The 18,384-nt window shown below is 46.4% G+C and overlaps 1 protein-coding gene across 2 annotated transcripts in view; it reads right to left on the reverse strand.

The window, feature by feature from the left end:
- Positions 1–14,797, reverse strand: part of ASB11 (ankyrin repeat and SOCS box containing 11) — an 89,293-nt gene extending 74,496 nt beyond the window's left edge. For both annotated transcript variants that reach the window (XR_006388123.1, XM_044283717.1), the window contains exon 1: positions 14,620–14,797. Coding sequence is in view for 1 of the 2 variants with exons in the window: in XM_044283717.1 (XP_044139652.1) it covers positions 14,620–14,797 (178 nt within the window). In the remaining variant the exon portion in view is untranslated. The remainder of the gene's footprint in view (positions 1–14,619) is intronic.
- Between the last annotated feature and the right edge of the window lie 3,587 nt (positions 14,798–18,384).

Below are 18,384 nucleotides of genomic sequence, written 5' to 3' on the forward strand. Positions count from 1 at the left end.
AATGTGTCCCAATATCAAATCACCTCCTTGAACCTGGAAAGTTATCCAGGTACAACTATGGAGGGGTATGATAGGAATCACATACAAGCTAATGACCAACAGCTGATGCTATAGTGGTAGCATGAGAGCCAGTAGACAAGAGTGTATTTGTGTGATAGACACTACAATGTCCCAGCGCTCTCAGACAAGCTGTGGTGATTAAATTGGGAAGAACGGGGTTGGGTGCAGATCAGGGTACCCTGGTGATATTGTGTCCTGATACACTGTGTCAAGCATGGATCACCTCTGTGCTGTATGATTCAGGTTGTAGCAACACAGCCAAAGGTATCTTGCAGGATTGCACCCAATCCTACTTCCCAAGAGAACTGTCTTCTAGCTCATGCTATCGCAGTAATACTAGCTCAACGCGTTTCCTCTATGTAAGAATCATCAGGAGCAAAAATAACCTGCCTATCTAAGCTGAGCTCTCTCATTCATTCAGAGCAACAGCATGACAGCATATGCGACGCTAGTACGGCCGTGAGGCGGCGGCAGAAAGCGCTCTGATTTAAGGAGGAAAGCCCTCCCCCATTGATGACGCAGGGATCGCATGTTAGCCAATCATGTGGGGAAGGGGCGGGGTGTGAAAGGGGCAGGGAACCGTTTGTACCCAAAACAATTGGCCTATCCTTGAGCAGATATTGTCCCTTGTGCACCTTGATGAGTTCATCCTACATCACAATGTGTTTTTATTCAATCGCCGCTTATACCACCAGCTCAGGTGTCTGGCCGTGGGCAGTCCCTGTGTCCCATCTTATGCCAACCTATACCTGGGCTGGTGGGAGAGGGAGGAGGTTTTTGGCGACGAGATGGTGGGTTGGGCAGGTCACATTACGATGTGGGTTAGATACATCGATTATGTACTGATCTTCTGGAATGGGACCGTTCAGGAGTTCAATGAATTTGTGAGGGTCCTGAATGTAAATAAGTGTGGTCTGTTTTTCACCTTAGAGATCAATGCAACATAAATAACATTCCTTGACCTCACCATCTTCAAAACAGAGGATGGCAAAATTCATACCAGTTTATACCGGAAAAGTACGGCAACAAATACGCTATTACACTGGGACAGTTGCCATCTATATCCTTTAAAGAAAGGAATACCCAAGGGCCAATTCCTCCGTATGCGTCGCAATTGCTCCTCCCTCTCAGGATTTTCAGATCAAAGCTCGTGATTTGACTAACAGGTTCATCAATCGTGGATACCCTCGTGGCACACTTGGCTCTGCCTATCAGCATTCGGCATCCTGCACTCGTGAGGCATTATTAAATCTTCAGGAACGAGGCGAGAGCCACCTTCGATGGGGCAAGTGGTGCCATACGTGATATTATCAGTAAGCCCTGGGGGATTCTACAGATGGACCCTGACATGGGTCACCTTATGGGCCCCACACCTGCAATTACATTTCGGAGGGGCCGCAATCTTAAGGATCGCCTCTGCCACAGCCATTTTCAGTCTCCAGTCTCTTCTACATGGCTAGGAGACTCCCCTAAAAGTTACTGCGAAAACATATACCATCCGTACGTTTATTAACTGCAGATCCTCTGGTGTGGTTAACTGGCCACATGCGTCTGTGGGCTCCAATACGTGGGGAAGACGATGTGTGAGTTCCGCTGTCGTATAGGGGAGCATATTAATGATATCAAAAAGAACGTGGACACTCCTGTCGGGGGATTGGGGTGATTGTTCACTGTTTTTGTGATGCAGATAGTTTCAGCTTGTAGTGGGCTCCCTATGGAGGACATCTACATAGGCAGTTGCTGCTGATTTTCATCATTTCTGTCACATATCCCTCCTCGATATTCCATCCAGCATTTTTCAATGTTTTGCCAAGTATTCCTCTATACATATACACTATTCCTAGATGCAGGCATCACTTACTTTGCTCTAGCCGGCGTGATGTGGGAGGGGTATAGGCACCACGCCCCTTCCACACATGATTGGCTAACATGCGATCCCTGCGTCATCAATGGGGGAGGGCTTGCCTCCTTAAATCAGAGCGCTTTCTGCCGCCGCCTCACGGCCGTACTAGCGTCGGATATGCTGTCATGCTGTTGCTCTGAATGAATGAGAGAGCTCAGCTTAGATAGGCAGGTTATTTTTGCTCCTGATGATTCTTACATAGAGGAAACGTGTTGAGCTAGTATTACTGCGATAGCATGAGCTAGAAGACAGTTCTCTTGGGAAGTAGGATTGGGTGCGATCCTGCAGGATACCTTTGGCTGTGTTGCTACAACCTGATTCATACAGCACAGAGGTGATCCATGCTTGACACAGTGTATCAGGACGCCATATCACCAGTGCACCCTGATCTGCACCCAACCCCGTTCTTCCCAATTTAAATCACCACAGCTTGTCTGAGAGCGCTGGGACATTGTAGTGTCTATCACACAAATGCACTCTTGTCTACTGGCTCTCATGCTACCACTATAGCATCAGCTGTTGGTCATTAGCTTGTATGTGATTCCTATCATACCCCTCCATATTTGTACCTGGATAGCTTTCCAGGTTCAAGGAGGTGGTTTGATATTGGGACACATTTTCATATCCCTTTGGCTACAAAGTGGAGGTGGCGACTAGAGTTGAGCGAACACCTGGATGTTCGGGTTCGAGAAGTTCGGCCGAACATCCCGGAAATGTTCGGGTTCGGGATCCGAACCCGATCCGAACTTCGTCCCGAACCCGAACCCCATTGAAGTCAATGGGGACCCGAACTTTTCGGCACTAAAAAGGCTGTAAAACAGCCCAGGAAAGAGCTAGAGGGCTGCAAAAGGCAGCAACATGTAGGTAAATCCCCTGCAAACAAATGTGGATAGGGAAATGAATTAAATTAAAAATTAAATAAATAAAAATTAACCAAAATCAATTGGAGAGAGGTTCCATAGCAGAGAATCTGGCTTCCCGTCACCCACCACTGGAACAGTCCATTCTCAGATATTTAGGCCCCGGCACCCAGGCAGAGGAGAGAGGTCCCGTAACAGAGAATCTGTCTTCATGTCAGCAGAGAATTAGTCTGCATGTCATAGCAGAGAATGAGGCTTCACGTCAGCCACCACTGCAACAGTCCATTGGCATATATTTAGGCCCAGCACCCAGGCAGAGGAGGGAGGTCCCGTAACAGAGAATCTGTCTTCATGTCAGCAGAGAATTAGTCTGCATGTCATAGCAGAGAATGAGGCTTCACGTCAGCCACCACTGCAACAGTCCATTGGCATATATTTAGGCCCAGCACACACACAGGCAGAGGAGAGAGGTCCCGTAACAGAGAATCTGGCTTCATGTCAGCAGAGAATCAGTCTGCATGTCATAGCAGAGAATGAGGCTTCACGTCAGCCACCACTGCAACAGTCCATTGGCATATATTTAGGCCCAGCACACACACAGGCAGAGGAGAGAGGTCCCGTAACAGAGGATCTGGCTTCATGTCAGCAGAGAATCAGTCTGCATGTCATAGCAGAGAATCAGGCTTCACGTCAGCCACCACTGCAACAGTCCATTGTCATAAATTTAGGCCCAGCACCCAGGCAGAGGAGAGAGGTCCCGTAACAGACAATCTGGCTTCATGTCAGCAGAGAATTAGTCTGCATGTCATAGCAGAGAATGAGGCTTCACGTCAGCCACCACTGCAACAGTCCATTGGCATATATTTAGGCCTAGCACACAGGCAGAGGAGAGAGGTCCCGTAACAGACAATCTGGCTTCATGTCAGCAGAGAATCAGTCTGCATGTCATAGCAGAGAATGAGGCTTCACGTCACCCACCACTGCAACAGTCCATTGGCATATATTTAGGCCTAGCACACAGGCAGAGCAGAGAGGTCCCGTAACAGACAATCTGGCTTCATGACAGCAGAGAATCAGTCTGCATGTCATAGCAGAGAATGAGGCTTCACGTCACCCACCACTGCAACAGTCCATTGGCATATATTTAGGCCTAGCACACAGGCAGAGCAGAGAGGTCCCGTAACAGACAATCTGGCTTCATGACAGCAGAGAATCAGTCTGCATGTCATAGCAGAGAATGAGGCTTCACGTCACCCACCACTGCAACAGTCCATTGGCATATATTTAGGCCTAGCACACAGGCAGAGCAGAGAGGTCCCGTAACAGACGATCTGGCTTCATGTCAGCAGAGAATCAGTCTGCATGTCATAGCAGAGAATGAGGCTTCACGTCAGCCACCACTGCAACAGTCCATTGGCATATATTTAGGCCCAGCACCCAGGCAGAGGAGGGAGGTCCCGTAACAGAGAATCTGTCTTCATGTCAGCAGAGAATTAGTCTGCATGTCATAGCAGAGAATGAGGCTTCACGTCAGCCACCACTGCAACAGTCCATTGGCATATATTTAGGCCCAGCACACACACAGGCAGAGGAGAGAGGTCCCGTAACAGAGAATCTGTCTTCATGTCAGCAGAGAATTAGTCTGCATGTCATAGCAGAGAATCAGGCTTCACGTCACCCACCACTGCAACACTCCATTGGCATATATTTAGGCCCAGCACCCAGGCAGAGGAGGGAGGTCCCGTAACAGAGAATCTGTCTTCATGTCAGCAGAGAATTAGTCTGCATGTCATAGCAGAGAATGAGGCTTCACGTCAGCCACCACTGCAACAGTCCATTGGCATATATTTAGGCCCAGCACACACACAGGCAGAGGAGAGAGGTCCCGTAACAGAGAATCTGTCTTCATGTCAGCAGAGAATTAGTCTGCATGTCATAGCAGAGAATGAGGCTTCACGTCAGCCACCACTGCAACAGTCCATTGGCATATATTTAGGCCCAGCACACACACAGGCAGAGGAGAGAGGTCCCGTAACAGACAATCTGGCTTCATGTCAGCAGAGAATTAGTCTGCATGTCATAGCAGAGAATGAGGCTTCACGTCACCCACCACTGCAACAGTCCATTGGCATATATTTAGGCCCAGCACCCAGGCAGAGGAGGGAGGTCCCGTAACAGAGAATCTGTCTTCATGTCAGCAGAGAATTAGTCTGCATGTCATAGCAGAGAATGAGGCTTCACGTCAGCCACCACTGCAACAGTCCATTGGCATATATTTAGGCCCAGCACACACACAGGCAGAGGAGAGAGGTCCCGTAACAGAGAATCTGTCTTCATGTCAGCAGAGAATTAGTCTGCATGTCATAGCAGAGAATGAGGCTTCACGTCACCCACCACTGCAACAGTCCATTGGCATATATTTAGGCCTAGCACACAGGCAGAGCAGAGAGGTCCCGTAACAGACGATCTGGCTTCATGTCAGCAGAGAATCAGTCTGCATGTCATAGCAGAGAATCAGGCTTCATGTCAGCCACCACTGCAACAGTCCATTGGCATATATTTAGGCCTAGCACACAGGCAGAGGAGAGGTTCATTCAACTTTGGGTAGCATCGCAATATAATGGTAAAATGAAAATAAAAATAGGATTGAATGAGGAAGTGCCCTGGAGTCCAATAATATATGGTTATGGGGAGGTAGTTAATGTCTAATCTGGACAAGGGACGGACAGGTCCTGTGGGATCCATGCCTGGTTCATTTTTATGAACGTCAGCTTGTCCACATTGGCTGTAGACAGGCGGCTGCGTTTGTCTGTAATGACGCCCCCTGCCGTGCTGAATACACGTTCAGACAAAACACTGGCTGCCGGGCAGGCCAGCACCTCCAAGGCATAAAAGGCTAGCTCTGGCCACGTGGACAATTTAGAGACCCAGAAGTTGAATGGGGCCGAACCATCAGTCAGTACGTGGAGGGGTGTGCACACGTACTGTTCCACCATGTTAGTGAAATGTTGCCTCCTGCTAACACGTTGCGTATCAGGTGGTGGTGCAGTTAGCTGTGGCGTGTTGACAAAAGTTTTCCACATCTCTGCCATGCTAACCCTGCCCTCAGAGGAGCTGGCCGTGACACAGCTGCCTTGGCGACCTCTTGCTCCTCCTCTGCCTTGGCCTTGGGCTTCCACTTGTTCCCCTGTGACATTTGGGAATGCTCTCAGTAGCGCGTCTACCAACGTGCGCTTGTACTCGCGCATCTTCCTATCACGCTCCAGTGCAGGAAGTAAGGTGGGCACATTGTCTTTGTAGCGTGGATCCAGCAGGGTGGCAACCCAGTAGTCCGCACAGGTTAAAATGTGGGCAACTATGCTGTCGTTGCGCAGGCACTGCAGCATGTAGTCGCTCATGTGTGCCAGGCTGCCCAGGGATAAGGACAAGCTGTCCTCTGTGGGAGGCGTATCGTCATCGTCCTGCCTTTCCCCCCAGCCACGCACCAGTGATGGACCCGAGCTGCGTTGGGTGCCACCCCGCTGTGACCATGCTTCATCCTCATCCTCCTCCACCTCCTCCTCATCATCCTCGTCCTCCTCGTCCTCCAGTAGTGGGCCCTGGCTGGCCACATTTGTACCTGGCCTCTGCTGTTGCCAAAAACCTCCCTCTGAGTCACTTCGAAGAGACTGGCCTGAAAGTGCTAAAAATGACCCCTCTTCCTCCTCCTCCTCCTCCTCCTCCTGGGCCACCTCCTCTTCCATCATCGCCCTAAGTGTTTTCTCAAGGAGACATAGAAGTGGTATTGTAACGCTGATAACGGTGTCATCGCCACTGGCCATGTTGGTGGAGTACTCGAAACAGCGCAACAGGGCACACAGGTCTCGCATGGAGGCCCAGTCATTGGTGGTGAAGTGGTGCTGTTCTGTAGTGCGACTGACCCGTGCGTGCTGCAGCTGAAACTCCACTATGGCCTGCTGCTGCTCGCACAGTCTGTCCAGCATGTGCAAGGTGGAGTTCCACCTGGTGGGCACGTCGCATATGAGGCGGTGAGCGGGAAGGCCGAAGTTACGCTGTAGCGCAGACAGGAGAGCAGCAGCAGGATGTGAACGCCGGAAGCGCGAACAGACGGCCCGCACTTTATGCAGCAGCTCTGACATGTCGGGGTAGTTGTGAATGAACTTCTGCACCACCAAATTCAGCACATGCGCCAAGCAAGGGATGTGCGTCAAATTGGCTAGTCCCAGAGCTGCAACGAGATTTCGCCCATTATCACACACCACCAGGCCGGGCTTGAGGCTCACCGGCAGCAACCACTCGTCGGTCTGTTGTTCTATACCCCGCCACAACTCCTGTGCGGTGTGGGGCCTGTCCCCCAAACATATGAGTTTCAGAATGGCCTGCTGACGTTTACCCCGGGCTGTGCTGAAGTTGGTGGTGAAGGTGTGTGGCTGACTGGATGAGCAGGTGGAAGAAGAGGAGGAGGAAGCCGAGAAGGAGGAGGTGGCAACAGGAGGCAAAGAATGTTGCCCTGCGATCCTTGGCGGCGGAAGGACGTGCGCCAAACAGCTCTCCGCCTGGGGCCCAGCTGCCACTACATTTACCCAGTGTGCAGTTAGGGAGATATAGCGTCCCTGGCCGTGCTTACTGGTCCACGTATCTGTGGTTAGGTGGACCTTGCCACAGATGGCGTTGCGCAGTGCACACTTGATTTTATCGGATACTTGGTTGTGCAGGGAAGGCACGGCTCTCTTGGAGAAGTAGTGCCGGCTGGGAACAACATACTGTGGGACAGCAAGCGACATGAGCTGTTTGAAGCTGTCTGTGTCCACCAGCCTAAATGACAGCATTTCATAGGCCAGTAGTTTAGAAATGCTGGCATTCAGGGCCAGGGATCGAGGGTGGCTAGGTGGGAATTTACGCTTTCTATCAAATGTTTGTGAGATGGAGAGCTGAACGCTGGCGTGTGACATGGTTGAGACGCTTGGTGACGGAGGTGGTGGTGGTGGTGTTGGTGGTACATCCCCTGTTTGCTGGGCGGCAGGTGCCAACGTTCCTCCAGAGGCGGAGGAAGAGGCCGAGGCGGCAGCAGCAGAATAGGCCGAGGCGGCAGCAGCAGAAGAGGTAGCAGGGGGAGCCTGAGTGACTTCCTTGGTTTTAAGGTGTTTACTCCACTGCAGTTCATGCTTTGCATGCAGGTGCCTGGTCATGCAGGTTGTGCTCAGGTTCAGAACGTTAATGCCTCGCTTCAGGCTCTGATGGCACAGCGTGCAAACCACTCGGGTCTTGTCGTCAGCACATTGTTTGAAGAAGTGCCATGCCAGGGAACTCCTTGAAGCTGCCTTTGGGGTGCTCGGTCCCAGATGGCGGCGGTCAGTAGCAGGCGGAGTCTCTTGGCGGCGGGTGTTCTGCTTTTGCCCACTGCTCCCTCTTTTGCTACGCTGTTGGCTCGGTCTCACCACTGCCTCTTCCTCCGAACTGTGAAAGTCAGTGGCACGACCTTCATTCCATGTGGGGTCTAGGACCTCATCGTCCCCTGCATCGTCTTCCACCCAGTCTTGATCCCTGACCTCCTGTTCAGTCTGCACACTGCAGAAAGACGCAGCAGTTGGCACCTGTGTTTCGTCATCATCAGAGACATGCTGAGGTGGTATTCCCATGTCCTCATCATCAGGAAACATAAGTGGTTGTGCGTCAGTGCATTCTATGTCTTTCACCGCTGGGGAAGGGCTAGGTGGATGCCCTTGGGAAACCCTGCCAGCGGAGTCTTCAAACAGCATAAGAGACTGCTGCATAACTTGAGGCTGAGACAGTTTCCCTGGTATGCATGGGGGTGATGTGACAGACTGATGGGGTTGGTTTTCAGGCGCCATCTGTGCGCTTTCTGCAGAAGACTGGGTGGGAGATAATGTGAACGTGCTGGATCCACTGTCGGCCACCCAATTGACTAATGCCTGTACCTGCTCAGGCCTTACCATCCTTAGAACGGCATTGGGCCCCACCATATATCGCTGTAAATTCTGGCGGCTACTGGGACCTGAGGTAGTTGGTACACTAGGACGTGTGGATGTGGCAGAACGGCCACGTCCTCTCCCAGCACCAGAGGGTCCACTAACACCACCACGATCATGTCCACGTCCGCGTCCCTTACTAGATGTTTTTCTCATTGTTATGGTTCACCACAACAACAAATATATTATTTGGCCCAATGTATTGTATTCAAATTCAGCGGGATATAAATTTGAGGCCTAGTATTTAGGCGCTGGGTGACCGGTATGGATTTAGTGACAGAATTAGACTTGGAAATGCACAGAAGCGTGTGTGTGAAGTTATTCTGAATGACCCTATGTGCACCTTGAATATTATATACCCTTTTAGGGATAGATTTCAAATAGCTCTGATATAGCAGAAACCACTAAATTATGAAATTGCTAAATTGGGAATTGTATTTCAACCCAGAACAAGAAATGTGCTTGAACGGACACTAAATAACTCGCCCAGCTACAGCACTAAGGACAGATTTAGCGGGATATAAATTTGAGGCCTAGTATTTAGGCGCTGGGTGACCGGTATGGATTTAGTGACAGAATTAGACTGGGATATGGCCAAAAAATAAACAGACTATTGCTGGTTAAATGCACTTGGTGTGACAGCTTCACCCTGATGTAGGCTTTAGCCAAAAAACAACCACACCATTGAGGGTTAAATGCACTTGGTGACAGGCGCAGCTTGCCCCTGATTTAGTATATGGCCAAAAAATGAACAGACTATTGCTGGTTAAATGCACTTGGTGTGACAGCTTCACCCTGATGTAGGCTTTAGCCAAAAAACAACCACACCATTGAGGGTTAAATGCACTTGGTGACAGGCGCAGCTTGCCCCTGATTTTGTATATGGCCAAAAAATGAACAGACTATTGCTGGTTAAATGCACTTGGTGTGACAGCTTCACCCTGATGTAGGCTTTAGCCAAAAAACAACCACACCATTGAGGGTTAAATGCACTTGGTCGCAGCTTGTGCTGGCGCACCACAAGACACAAAATGGCCGCCGATCACCCCAGAAAAATGTGACTGACAAACGGTCTGTGCAGCCTAAAAACAGTGAGCAATTGAGGATCAGCAGCTCAATGATCCACAGCTGCAGATCGATCAGTTAATCAAGTCCTTTGGAGGAGTTAATCTGCCTAATCTCGCCCTACTGTCGCAGCCGCAACCTCTCCCTACGCTAATCAGAGCAGAGTGACGGGCGGCGCTATGTGACTCCAGCTTAAATAGAGGCTGGGTCACATGGTGCTCTGGCCAATCACAGCCATGCCAATAGTAGGCATGGCTGTGATGGCCTCTTGGGGCAAGTAGTATGACGCTTGTTGATTGGCTGCTTTGCAGCCTTTCAAAAAGCGCCAAGAAAGCGTCACAAAAGCGCGAAGAAAGCGACGAACACCGAACCCGAACCCGGACTTTTACGAAAATGTCCGGGTTCGGGTCCGTGTCACGGACACCCCAAAATTCGGTACGAACCCGAACTATACAGTTCGAGTTCGCTCATCCCTAGTGGCGACACTATACACATGGTGGGTTCACATGTCACTGTTTGTTTGAGCACTTGGTTAGTGGCACCCCACCTGCCAATAATTATTAGGGATTTTTTAGGTTACGTTCTTTCCCCTATTTTATTGATATACGAATAGAAGTTACATTTTAGCGTAATTAATCCATATCCCCTGAGCAAAGGGTACCTCAAAATTGTGACTTTGAGGTTTCATAAGCCATAATCATCCAAATTATAACAAAGGCTTGAAATATCTGGCTTTGCATGTAATGAGTCTCTCTCATATGTTAGTTTCACCTTTTAAGTTGCATTACTGAAATATTCTAATTTTTCGAGTTTCGCCTGTATATATACAGTGAGGAACAGAAGTATTTGAACACCCTGTGATTTTGCAAGTTCAGGAAATCACATTGTATGATTTTTAAAAAATGTATTTGTCCTGCACTGCTGAACATAAGTATGTGAACACCTGAGAAAATCAGTGTTAATATTTGGTACAGAAGCCTTTATTTGCAATTACAGAGGTCAAACATTTCCTGTAGTTCTTGATCAGGTTTGGCACACACTGCAACAGGGAATTTGGCCCACTACTCCATACAGATCTCTAGATCTGTCAGGTTTCGGGGCTGTCGCTGAGCAACATGGAGTTTCAGCTCCCTCCAAAGAGGTTCTATTGGATTTAGGTCTGGAGACTGACTAGGCCACTCCAGAATCTTGATATGCTTCTTACAGAGCCACTCCTTGGTTATCCTAGCTGTGTGCTTCAGGTCGTTGTCATGTTGAAAGACCCAGCCACGACCCATCTTTAATGCTCTGACTGAAGGAAGGAGGTTGTTGCTCAAAATCTTACAATAAATGGCCCCATTCATCCTCTCCATAATACAGTGCAGTCGTCCTGTCCACTTCACAGAAAAGCACCCCCAAGCTTCACAGTAGGGATGGTGTTCTTGGGATGCAACTCATCCTTCTTTTTTCCTCCAAACACGACGAGTGACATTTACACCAAAAAGTTCTACTTTGGTCTCATCTGACCACATGACTTTCTCCCATGCCTCCTCTGGAGCATCCAGATGGTCATTGGCAAACTTCAGACGGGCCTGGACATGTGATGACTTGAGCAGGGGAACCTTCCGTACAATGCATGATTTAAAACCATGAAGGCATAGTGTTCTACCGACAGTGACCTTTACAACTGTGGTCCCAGCTCTCTTCATGTCATTGACCAGCTCCTCCCTTGTAGTTCTGGGCTGATTGCTCACCTTTCTTATCATCAGTGATACCCTACGAGGTGAGATCTTGCATGGAGCCCCAGTTCGAGGGAGTCTGACAGTCGTCTTTAGCCTCTTCCATTTTCTAACAATTGCTCCAACGGTTGATCTATTTTCACCAAGCCGCTTGGCAATTGCCCTAGCCCTTTCCAGCCTTGTGGAGGTCCACAATTTTGTCTCTGGTGTCTTTTGACAGCTATTTGCTCTTCCCCATGGTAGTAGTAGGCGTATGACTGACTGTGGAGTGGACTGGTGCTAATGAGTGGAGTAGAGGTGGACTTTTTAAAAAGGCACAGTAACAGGTCTTTGAGCCAGAATTTTTGCTGTTTCTCAGGTATTCAAATACTTATGTTCAGCAGTGCAAGACAAATTATTAAAAAATAATCCAATGTGATTTTTTTTTTTTATACTGTCCCTCACAGTGGGAATGCACCTACAATGTGAATTTCAGACCCCTCTATGATTTCTAAGTGGGAGAACTTGCAAAATCAAAGGGTGTTCAAATACTTCTGTTCCTCACTGTATATATATACACACACATACACACACACATACACTACGTGCAGAATTATTAGGCAAATGAGTATTTTGACCACATCATCCTCTTTATGCATGTTGTCTTACTCCAAGCTGTATAGGCTCGAAAGCCTACTACCAATTAAGCATATTAGGTGATGTGCATCTCTGTAATGAGAAGGGGTGTGGTCTAATAACATCAACACCCTATATCAGGTGTGCATAATTATTAGGCAACTTCCTTTCCTTTGGCAAAATGGGTCAAAAGAAGGACTTGACAGGCTCAGAAAAGTCAAAAATAGTGAGATATCTTGCAGAGGGATGCAGCACTCTTAAAATTGCAAAGCTTCTGAAGCGTGATCATCGAACAATCAAGCGTTTCATTCAAAATAGTCAACAGGGTCGCAAGAAGCGTGTGGAAAAACCAAGGCGCAAAATAACAGAGAAAAGTCAAGCGTGCAGCTGCCAAGATGCCACCAGTTTGGCCATATTTCAGAGCTGCAACATCACTGGAGTGCCCAAAAGCACAAGGTGTGCAATATTCAGAGACATGGCCAAGGTAAGAAAGGCTGAAAGACGACCACCACTGAACAAGACACACAAGCTGAAACGTCAAGACTGAGCCAAGAAATATCTCAAGACTGATTTTTCTATGGTTTTATGGACTGATGAAATGAGAGTGAGTCTTGATGGGCCAGATGGCTGGATTGGTAAAGGGCAGAGAGCTCCAGTCCGACTCAGACGCCAGCAAGGTGGAGGTGGAGTACTGGTTTGGGCTGGTATCATCAAAGATGAGCTTGGGGGGCCTTTTTGGGTTGAGGATGGAGTCAAGCTCAACTCCCAGTCCTACTGCCAGTTTCTGGAAGACACCTTCTTCAAGCAGTGGTACAGGAAGAAGTCTGCAAGGTAAGAAAAACATGATTTTCATGCAGGACAATGCTCCATCACACGCGTCCAAGTACTCCACAACGTGGCTGGCAAGAAAGGGTATAAAAGAAGAAAATCTAATGACATGGCCTCCTTGTTCACCTGATCTGAACCCCATTGAGAACCTGTGGTCCATCATCAAATGTGAGATTTACAAGGAGGGAAAACAGTACACCTCTCTGAACAGTGTCTGGGAGGCTGTGGTTGCTGCTGCACGCAATGTTGATGGTGAACAGATCAAAACACTGACAGAATCCATGGATGGCAGGCTTTTGAGTGTCCTTGCAAAGAAAGGTGGCTATATTGGTCACTGATTTGTTTTTGTTTTGTTTTTGAATGTCAGAAATGTATATTTGTGAATGTTGAGATGTTATATTGGTTTCACTGGTAAAAATAAATAATTGAAATGGGTATATATTTGTTTTTTGTTAAGTTGCCTAATAATTATGTACAGTAATAGTCACCTGCACACACAGATATCCCCCTAAAATAGCTAAAACTAAAAACAAACTAAAAACTACTTCCAAAAATATTCAGCTTTGATATTAATGAGTTTTTTGGGTTCATTGAGAACATGGTTGTTGTTCAATAATAAAATTAATCCTCAAAAATACAACTTGCCTAATAATTCTGCACTCCCTGTACATACACACACACACACACACACACACACAGTATACTGTCCTCTTCTGTTTTCATTACTTTACACAGTTTAGTGTCATCTGCAAAAATTTCTATTTTACTGTGCAAGCCTTCTACAAGATCATTAATAAATATATTGACCCCTGAGGTACTCCACTAGCGACAGTGACCCAATCTGAGTGTGTACCGTTAATAACCACCCTCTGTTTACCATCACTGAGCCAGTTCCTTACCAACATAAGGCTGGGTACACATCACAGTTTCATTATCCTGTTCTTCCGACGGTTTAGAAGAACAAACAAAATAAAATAAGTAAATAATAAAATATATATATATATATATATATATATATATATATATATATATATATATATATATATATATCCTGCATGCAGAAAGAACTTTTTTCCCCTTTTTATTTTACAGGATCCTTTAGATTTTTTCTGTTATTGTGACGGCTCAAAAGAACGGAAAATGAAAAGGACATGTGAACCCAGCCAAGGCACAGTATCAAATGTGTGCAAGCTTGACCACCACTGCCGGATTGCAGGGTGGTCATAACCATGGAAACGAGAAGGGCATAAAGTGAAGGAAAAATGAATCCAGCCAGCAAAGGAAGCCATATGGACAATCACAGTACATTAGTAAGTGCCTTGTAATAACTTTCTCTACATGATAAATGCAATTTGCTGAAGTAACAACCCTTTAAAAGTTGATACTTTCATTTATCATTCTAGTACACTTGCTTGACAACACATTTCTCCTGCACACAAGATAGGACATCCTGATCAACAAGCAACAGTCATCGGCTATGGCATACTGCAGATATTGTTACTAAGGAAAGACTGAATCAGGACAAATGGAGACAGAGCCAAACTCTGTAACTAAATAGAGACTACACACAACTCGCATACCTTGTGATATCCCGTAGATCTCCTCCGCTATGCGTGCAGCTTCTTTTCGATTCCCTCGGACAATGTAAAAATGAGTGAGCAGAGCCAGTGACACTTTGATCAAAAGTTTAAAGCAGAAGAGGGCAAATATGGCCACGTAAATATTACTGAAGGCCAGGAGGATAGAACTAGTATCCATTGTAGCCACCTCTCAGCTGAGAAGCTTGCACTGTAGCAGTCTATTTTTGGCCTCCCTGAAAAGCTATTTTAGAACTTTCCACTGCTGGTCGACTTCAGAGAACATCTTTATTAAGTGAACAGCGCCTACATGCCATATAAACATAAAAATACATAAAAATGGAAGTGCTGCCGTCTTCTGGAATCCAAAAGCACAAAAGGTTGCATTTACTAAATGTGAGTGTTCCTAGACTGTGGCACAATTTGGCGCATCTAGGTTTAGCGAAAGTTCCTGCGCCTTGTCTTAAAGGGTGTGGCTTGCCAGGAAAGAGGGGTGACTCAAGATGTGACCTGCAACAAAATTATGCCACTATACTGGCACAAAATTCTGTCTCAAAGTAGGCCAACCAATAGCTGGTATAGAGTTAGACAAAAATATCTAGCTCTATACCACATTTATCATCCAGCCTGAGCCACGGTAATCAATCTGGTCTTGAAAAAAGTCTGCGCTGGTCTTGATTTCCGCCTCGTCATATATTAGGTGCATCCTCCGGCAGTCTGTGCGCATAGACAGAAATCTACAGAAGCTCAGGGATATCGGTCTTCATTTGTGCCAGAAAACTGGAGAAAATGAAGATAAATTTGTCAAAGCCACTGGCCGCGTCTCCTCCCCACTCCTTTCAGAAAAGTCGGAAGGGTGGTATAAAAACACCTGTGACAGTATACTGTATTGTCACAATGGCGTCTAGTGGTGATAAGCCATCAATGTCTGAGATATGCTAACCTAAGTATAGTTCTCGTTTTTTAATCCACACCTGGTTGTAACTTCAAAAAGTGCACTAAAAACTTGATCAAAACCCGAATGTGGTCTGACACCTAAACAGCAATGTTTATACTGTTGGGATATACTTTATTTTGACCATATGAAGAAAGGTGAGGATTGACCTGATATCTTATGTGAGGCTTGTGCACAATAGGGCTGCGGTGCTGCCCCAAGCTATTTTATTTATTTATCTACAAGGAACATGTCAGATTGTGAACTGGTCACCTTCTTTGATCCAAAAGACTGAAGTTTCTAAAATAACAAAACCACAATTTCAGTCATTGGTTGATGCACAATGTCAGTCGTGTTCTATAAAGCCATATTCATCTTGCGAAAATGAGGAATACTAACTTTAGCACAGTGCATATAGACTATCGGAAAATGAACACATCAATGGCTGCAGAGATTCTTATACTTTTATTACACTGCTGATAGTACATAACCAAAACAGTCATATAAACAAATGTAAGAAAACCAAGAACAGACCGATCATGGAGGGTGCAGTCAAATTGATTCACTAAAGCTAGGGCTACACGCCGACTTTGGTCATGCAGCATTAAAGGGGTTGTGCAGCGATTTATATTTATGACCTATCCTCAGAATAGGTCATCAATATTTGATCAGCGGGGGTCCGACACTCAGCACTCCCGCCGATCAGCTGTTGGACGAGGAGACGGCGCTCCGTGCTAGTGCTGCTTCCTGGTCTTTGCACTACTCGTCCTCTCCTCTGGAGCGGTGGTATAGTGTAATGACAAGTCACTCCACTCAAGTAAAGGAGCGAGTCGTTACACTGCACTTTCAAGATGAAGTGGAGTGTAATGAACAGGAAGCAGAGCTCACATGGAGAGCCGCCTCTTCTTCTAACGGCTGATGAGCGGGGGTCCTGGGTGTCTGACACCCGCAGATCTGATATTGATGACCTATCCCGAGGACAGGTTATCGATATATATCTCTGCACAACCCTTTAAATATCTCAAGGCACCTGCACTTAGGGCTCATGCACACGACGCTATGTATTTTGCGGTCCGCAAAACATGGATCAGCAAATAATAAAGGATGACATCTGTGCGCATTCAGTATTTTGCGGAACAGAATAGCTGGCCCCTAATGAACAGTCCTATTCTTGTCCTTTATGTGGAAAATAATAGGACATGTTATATTTCTTTTGTGGAACGGACATGCGGACATACGGAAACAGAATACACACAGAGTAACTTTGGTTCCGCATATGGGCCACAAAAAACAAAACAAAAACGGAACGGACACAGAAAGAAAATATGTTGGTGTGCATGAGCCCTTATGCTGTGGAAAAACCTGGAACGTGTGCAGGTACTCTTAAGGTCACAGTGACATGCCGTTCAAAAAAGATCCAATTGTGCAGGTCGCACAGCGTTTTTTTCCAGCATTGATTTTAATGCAGATTTGGTTTGGCTGTAACTCATTTGTGACACTTCGGGGATTTCTTTTTTATTGGGTGTTCCAAATTCCAACCAAATCACACAAGTGTGGCTTCAATGCAATGTCAAGTCGCAGACATGCAAAGCACCCATTTTTCTTGTGTGACTTGTAGTCATGTGACTAAAGCTGCCGAGTAGCCCTAGCCTTATTCTGCCACATAAGCCTTCTGGTAATACAGACTCATAACACAACGTTGAGGCATATAACATTGGAAAATTCAAAAAGAAAAAATGTTCTAAAATGTGTTTTCACATTTCACGCCTATTCAACAGGCAGGCTAACATACTTTGCACTTGGTTTAAATTGCATAGGATGCGAGATAGACGGTTAAAATAGAAGACTATCAATAGTAAAGAAGCAGCACAAAACAAGCAAATGTGAGGACTGAAATGTAATATTACTATGCGTCTAATAAAAGGACTTCCTAACGGGAAGTAATCCCAATTATTTGTACATTGTACAAATAATAAATGGTGCTTTTCTGAACAGTATAGGAATATGAAGAGCAGGAAGCCGAATCACTTCCTCATTCAGATGTAAGAAAAACATGCACCACTAGGGGGCGGGAATCATGGACTCCCCGGCAATCCTTGAATGAGTGGTCCCCGACACAGTCCTCTTTCATTCTCCGTCTACAAGCTATGCTAGAAATTAGGACTTTTCTGGAGTGTTGGCGGTTTTTAAAAAAAATATATTGGCATATTAGGTGAATTTTTTTTTTTTTCAATAAGACCACTCACCCATATAATGAAAAATTTGTGTGCACCTCTTTCTGTACCTCAACATTGCATCCCTGGCCTATAGTCAGAAACCTGCAATCTGATACTGGATCAACAACTTGTCTCAAGAAATTCAGAACCTTTGTTCTGATTGCAGCACATAACGTACAGCAGATCTGTTAAAGAGGAGCAGTCATCTCTCATGATAGGCCTGCAATAGTAAACACTTGCATGTACAAAAAATAATTTCAGCGTAGCATTTTTTTTATTTTATTTTTTATTTTTTTTGGGGGGGGGGGGGGGGGGGATTCTGCATTGTGCCATTCCTTTGTCATTTCCCATGGAAAGATATCAGTTAATTAGTAACTAAGCGCTGGGGAGGGGGGTGTTATTCATAATCTCTTTTTAGGTGGATTGACATGTGTTTTTACAGCGTTTTTGTTGCATTAAAACACCAGCTCTGGTTGTGACATGGAATTCTATGGGGATTATTAAACGCACCCACACAGGTGGATTTTTGACACTTGACCTGCATTATTGATATTTGCTAAAATGGCAGCATGCTCTGCGTCCAGTGTTTTTTTCTTTCCCTCTGACTGGCATTTTTCT

Source organism: Bufo gargarizans, chromosome 3 (assembly GCF_014858855.1).
Source record: "Bufo gargarizans isolate SCDJY-AF-19 chromosome 3, ASM1485885v1, whole genome shotgun sequence".
Taxonomy (NCBI): domain Eukaryota; kingdom Metazoa; phylum Chordata; class Amphibia; order Anura; family Bufonidae; genus Bufo; species Bufo gargarizans.